This window comes from Chinchilla lanigera, unplaced genomic scaffold, assembly GCF_000276665.1.
Source record: "Chinchilla lanigera isolate Chin_1 unplaced genomic scaffold, ChiLan1.0 scaffold00146, whole genome shotgun sequence".
Lineage (NCBI taxonomy): Eukaryota > Metazoa > Chordata > Mammalia > Rodentia > Chinchillidae > Chinchilla > Chinchilla lanigera.
Genome location: NW_004955547.1, coordinates 1,325,516 through 1,330,687, shown reverse-complemented (window position 1 = coordinate 1,330,687; position 5,172 = coordinate 1,325,516). Strand labels below are relative to the sequence as shown.

Below are 5,172 nucleotides of genomic sequence, written 5' to 3'. Positions count from 1 at the left end.
GCTGGCCTTGAGCTCACTTTGTAGCCCAGGCTGGTCTCAAACTCGCAATAATCCTCCTGCCTCAGCCTCCTGAGTGCTGGGATTACAGGCGTGCGCCACCGTGCCCGGCTGCTTGGTTTTTTAAAATACAATGTAATTTAAAAAGTGCGCAAAATATTGGGAAAACTGCTCACTAGAGTATTTCTTGCTTAATACTGTGTGAAAGGCATAATTGTAAGATGTAGGAAGGGTTCTTCCAAGTGTGTTTATACACAGTCTCCTCGAGCTAGAGGACACAAGTAAATTGGTGTCTTGCAAAAGATGGCATCTTTTTAGGTGCTGACCTTGGCTAGTGCAGGAACATGAGAATAAACTGTGAAGACTCTAACTAGTATAAATAGTAAGTCTCCTTTATAGTTTAACAGGGTTATTAATGCACCTCAAACTGTTCATAAGGAGTGCTAATAACCCTTCAGAAAGCAAAGACGTGTTGGTCCCTAAAGGTTACGGAGTGCACCTCTCAGGGTTTGCAGCTCTCTGTGGAAGGCACATGTTAAATCTTTATTTTTTGATGATCAAGATATTTTGCCTAGAAATGCAATTCAATTAGACTGTATTCTTTACTATTTTACTCATCTAGAATTTTAAGGCAAAGGACACAGGAAAGATAAACCTTAGGCTGCAGAAATAGGGACGAGTAGGAAAGACGACAACATGTATTACCCTTGGAACTGAAAGGCTGGTAGACTTGGTACTGGGAAATAAAAGAGTTAAAAAGCACACGGGTGCTTGCTTGGCATGTGTGAATCCGTGGGTTCATTCCCAACATAGGAGCAAAGAAAAGATAACCAACAGATAAGAGAAAAGAACTGCAGGGCGTGGTGGTGCACACCTGTAATCCTAGCACTTGGGAGGCTGAGGCAGCAGGATTGTTGGGAGTTCGACACCAGCCTGAGCTACAAAGTGAGCTCAATGCCCGTCTGAACTGCATAGTGATGTGGTGGCCCACGCCTGTAATCTCAGCACTCGGGAGGCTGAGGCAGGAGGATCCTTGCGAGTTAGAGACCAGCCTCGGCTACAAAGTGAGCTCCAGGCCGGCCTGAACTGCATAGTGAGACCTCATCTCAAAAAAACAAAAAAAAACACAAAAAAAAAACTAAGTTGAATTTCCTAAAACATTTAAAACTTTTATGCTATAAATGATAACAGCAGAAAAGTGAAAAGCCATTCTGCAAAATGGGAGAAAATACTTGCACGACATATATATAGTAAGGGACATGTACCCAGAATAAATTTTTTAAAGTGTTGATATCTTGATAATAAAAAGATAGAGCCAGGCGAGGTGGCACATGCCTGTAATCCCAGGACTTGGGAGGCTGAGGCAGAAGGATCATTGCAAGTTTGAGACCAGCCTTGGCCACAAAGTGAGCTCAAGTCCAGCCTGAACTGCATAGCAAGACCCTGTCTCAAAAAGACCAAAAAAAAAAAGATAATAAAAGATAATCTTAACATGGGGAATGGATACAAAGAGACACTCTCTAGGGAAGATATCCAAACGGCTAGTAAGCACATACGAAGACATTCATTATTAGTCATTGTAGCACACAAATAAAACCGCAGGGAGGCACCGCTTCGAGGATGAGGCACACGCGAGGATGGCGGCCATCAAAAGGGTGACAATAGCAGGAAACCGCCAAGCACTGCTTGCGGACTACAAGATGGGGCCGCCACTTTGGGTACAGCTTGCCAGTTCCTCAAACTGTTCAACAGACGCGGGAATTTCATTCTCGGGTGGAATTTCTACGAGAATGACGACATGTACACACGAAAGCAAACACAAATGTTCATAGCGATGTTTTCTATAACAGACACAGAATGAAAACAGCCCGAATGACCGTCTACTAATGAGAGGATGAATAAAATGTGACTGATCCATCGCTTCTCGGCCTTTTGGCTAAGATCAAGTGTAAAATGTGAATGGTCCATACAGCGATGCATGAGAAGGCAATAAAATGAATAGAGAAAAAAAAAAAAGAATAGAGAACTCACACATTCTGCAATACAGAATCATACTAAGTGAAAGAAGCCAGTTACAAAAGACCACATACTGAATTATTCCAGAAAAGTCCAGAACAGTTCAGAATATGCAACCTGGTGGTTGCTGGAGCTGGGGTAGGTGGGAGGAGAATGGGAAGTGATTTCCAATAGGTATGGGTTTCCTTTGGTGGGAGAGTTCTTTTTGAGGTAAACAAAAATGTCCTAAAATTAGACTGTGGTGATTGCTGAACACGTCCATAAATATACTAAAAAATTTGAATTCTATACTGTAAACGAGTGCATTATATCTTAAAGGTATGACTCCAATAAAAGGAGGAGCCGGGTGTGGTGGCACACACCTATAATCCCAGCACTGGGGAGGCTGAGGCAGGAGGATTGCTGTGAGTTTGAGGCCAGTGAGTTTGGGACCAGTCTGGGCTACACAGTGAGATCCTGTCTCACTCACTCAATAAATAAATAAGGAAAGAAAGATTCAAGAGAAGTTTTGCCTAACCCAATGAAAGTAAAAACTGAAGAACCAAGAACAAAGATTTGGATTATGTAGTTAGAGAAAAAGTAAATTGGTATATTTAGTCCTGATAACTAAGATCATCAGAAATAACCAAAGTTCTTGTTCCAGTTCCCTTCTGGCTTTAAGCAAAAATTCCTCGACCTTACCCTGCAAGTATCGAAGTCTCCATTTTCATCGCCTGCACAAAATGAAGTCTTAGGAATCACTCCCGCATAGCCCTGGTCAGAGTTACAAATCTGCCGAGAAATATAATGCACTTCTGCCTCTTGTAAAAGGTGTGTGCCATTGCCTGTGAAGAGCAAAAAGCAAGTCAGATATGTTAAAGCAGGCATTTTTACAGTGATTTAAAATGCTGGTGTTGGGCCAGGGACAGAACTCAGCAGCACAGTGCCCTGCTTGAAAGCGCAAGGTCCTGAGTTCAATTCCCAGTACCCCAAAACTAAAGAAAATTAAAAAATTCAAATGCTGATGTTTACACCAGGTGTGGTGGTGCACGCCTATAATCCCAGCATTTGGGAGGCTGAGGCAGGAGGATCACTGGGAGTTTGAGGCCAGCCTGGACTACATATTGAGACTCTGTCTCAAAAAACAAACAAAACCGCCCAAGTGGTATTTAATTGGCTTTCTTCCCAGTGTGACTAATTAACAGCTATGTACACTTTTATTTATTTCTCTATCATATATTAACTGCCCACTTCCCCAGTCCTCCCCTACTGTTACCAACCATTAATGTACTTTCCGTCTCTGTGATCTGCATGTGTGGAACATCTCAAGCGCACTAACACTAACCCAGCGCCTTTTATTTTTGAAACAGAGTCCACTAAATGTGGCCCAAAGGCCTTGTGCTTTTGATTTCTTGCAAGTGTTCACAGATGAGAAGAAAAAGAGTAAGTCACAGACGTTTAGTACATTTATGTCTATTCTGTCTGTAAACAGTCCACAAATATTTAAATAGCTAGGGAAAAAGTCTCCATACTTCATCTCACATTTTCCTAAACTGGACTATGATTCCCTCAAGTACAGTTTGGTCTTTTTTTTTTTTTTTTTTTAAACTATTTTCTGTTTTGGTACCCGAATTGAACTCAGGGCCTCATGCTTGCCAGGCAGGCACTGTGCTGCTGAGCTACATCCCTGGCCCTAAGGACAGTTTGATGTAGTAGTTAAATATTCAGGCTTTAGAACTGCAAAAACTTGGATTTGAGTCCTCACTTTTGTATTTTTAGGCGAGGTCTCTCTAAATTATCCAGGCTGTGCTTGAATTTGCAATCCTCCTGCCTCAGCCTCCCAGAGTGCTGGGATTACACAAGTGCATCACTGTGCCCAGCCAACTCCCCACTTCTTAACATCTACGATCTTTAATTCCTAGTCTGTTGAATGGGAAACTACGCAAACGATAACAACAACCCCCAGCAGGAATACTGGGAAGATAACCTACAATAAAGGATATATTTAAAATAGGGCCTGAAACACGCAAAGGCTCCCAGAGGTACCTGTTGCTATTACCAAAGGCAGAGACTGTGTCCTATGCTTTTATTACTCCCAATAGTTCAGAATCAACATTTAGCACCTTTGTGGACTAAGAAAATACATGGCAGTCAACCTTTGTAATACTAAATAAATAAATTTTAAAAAATAAAAAGAAAAGGAAATGGGCCAGAAGATGTGTGTATAGTGCGGGAGAGCCCAGGGTCCCGAGCTGCACACCTAAATGTTCTTATTTTTAAATTCTAAGACGGGATCTGGTTAAGAGATCCAGGCTGAATTCAAACATGTGATCCTCCTGCCTCAGCCTCCTGAGGAGCTGAGATTCCAGGTGTGGCCACCTCAGCAAAAGCTGCAAGCACTGACTCAGCAGCTTGAGTAGCAGACAACTAACTTATCTTGGCGAACATAAGCCGAGAAAATCTGTGCTTCTGCTTTGGGAGAGAATTTCTCTCCCTCACACAAGGAGGAAAATACAGACCAAAAAAATTTCCTTTTTGCCAGTTTATGATGATCTGTATTTCACACTCGCGACAGAAGGAACAAACACGTAAAATAGGGCTGGGGAAGGAGCTCAGTGGTGAGCATTTGCCCTGCATGCAAAAAGCTCCGGACTCGACCCCTGGCACAGAAGATAAATAGATGAATGTTTTAAATAAAAGAATATTTGTACATAAAAGCACATCCTTTGCCAATAAGCAGGAATGTGTATATCAGTAAAATTCAGACTATGATTACCTTCTTCTTTTGTTCTCCCCCAGCCACTTATAAAACACGCTGTGTTTTCATTCAGTTTTTGGAAAACATCAAAAGGCAGACAAATAGGCTGAATATAGTCATTATACGTCACGGCTTTTTTTAAATAGAAGAGTGCGATATCATTCACGTAATTTTCGAAAATGAAGTCTGGATGGATAATGATTGCTGTAATTTTTATCTTCCTGGCATGGGAATACCTCCTGTGTAGATTATTGGTTCCAATCACAGCTCTCCACTTTAAAGGGTCTCTGAAAGAAAGCATTTTTATTTTAGACATGTTTATTTAAGTAAGTTTTCTGAATCTCCCACAAGCTTTTGTTTTTGTCATATTAGCTTGGGGAGAATGAGGCAGCAGTTAAGCCCAGTCTGGGCAACTGAATGAC

At 41.7% G+C, this 5,172-nt stretch overlaps 1 protein-coding gene across 1 annotated transcript in view; it reads right to left on the bottom strand.

The window, feature by feature from the left end:
* The window catches only part of Tmprss12 (transmembrane (C-terminal) protease, serine 12), a 26,435-nt gene that overhangs the window by 1,444 nt on the left and 19,819 nt on the right, over positions 1-5,172 (bottom strand). The window contains exons 4-5 of the mRNA XM_013508443.1: positions 4,769-5,037; positions 2,695-2,837 (exon numbers count right to left, since the gene is read on the bottom strand). Of these exons, the coding sequence (XP_013363897.1) occupies positions 2,695-2,837; positions 4,769-5,037 (412 nt within the window). The remainder of the gene's footprint in view (positions 1-2,694; positions 2,838-4,768; positions 5,038-5,172) is intronic.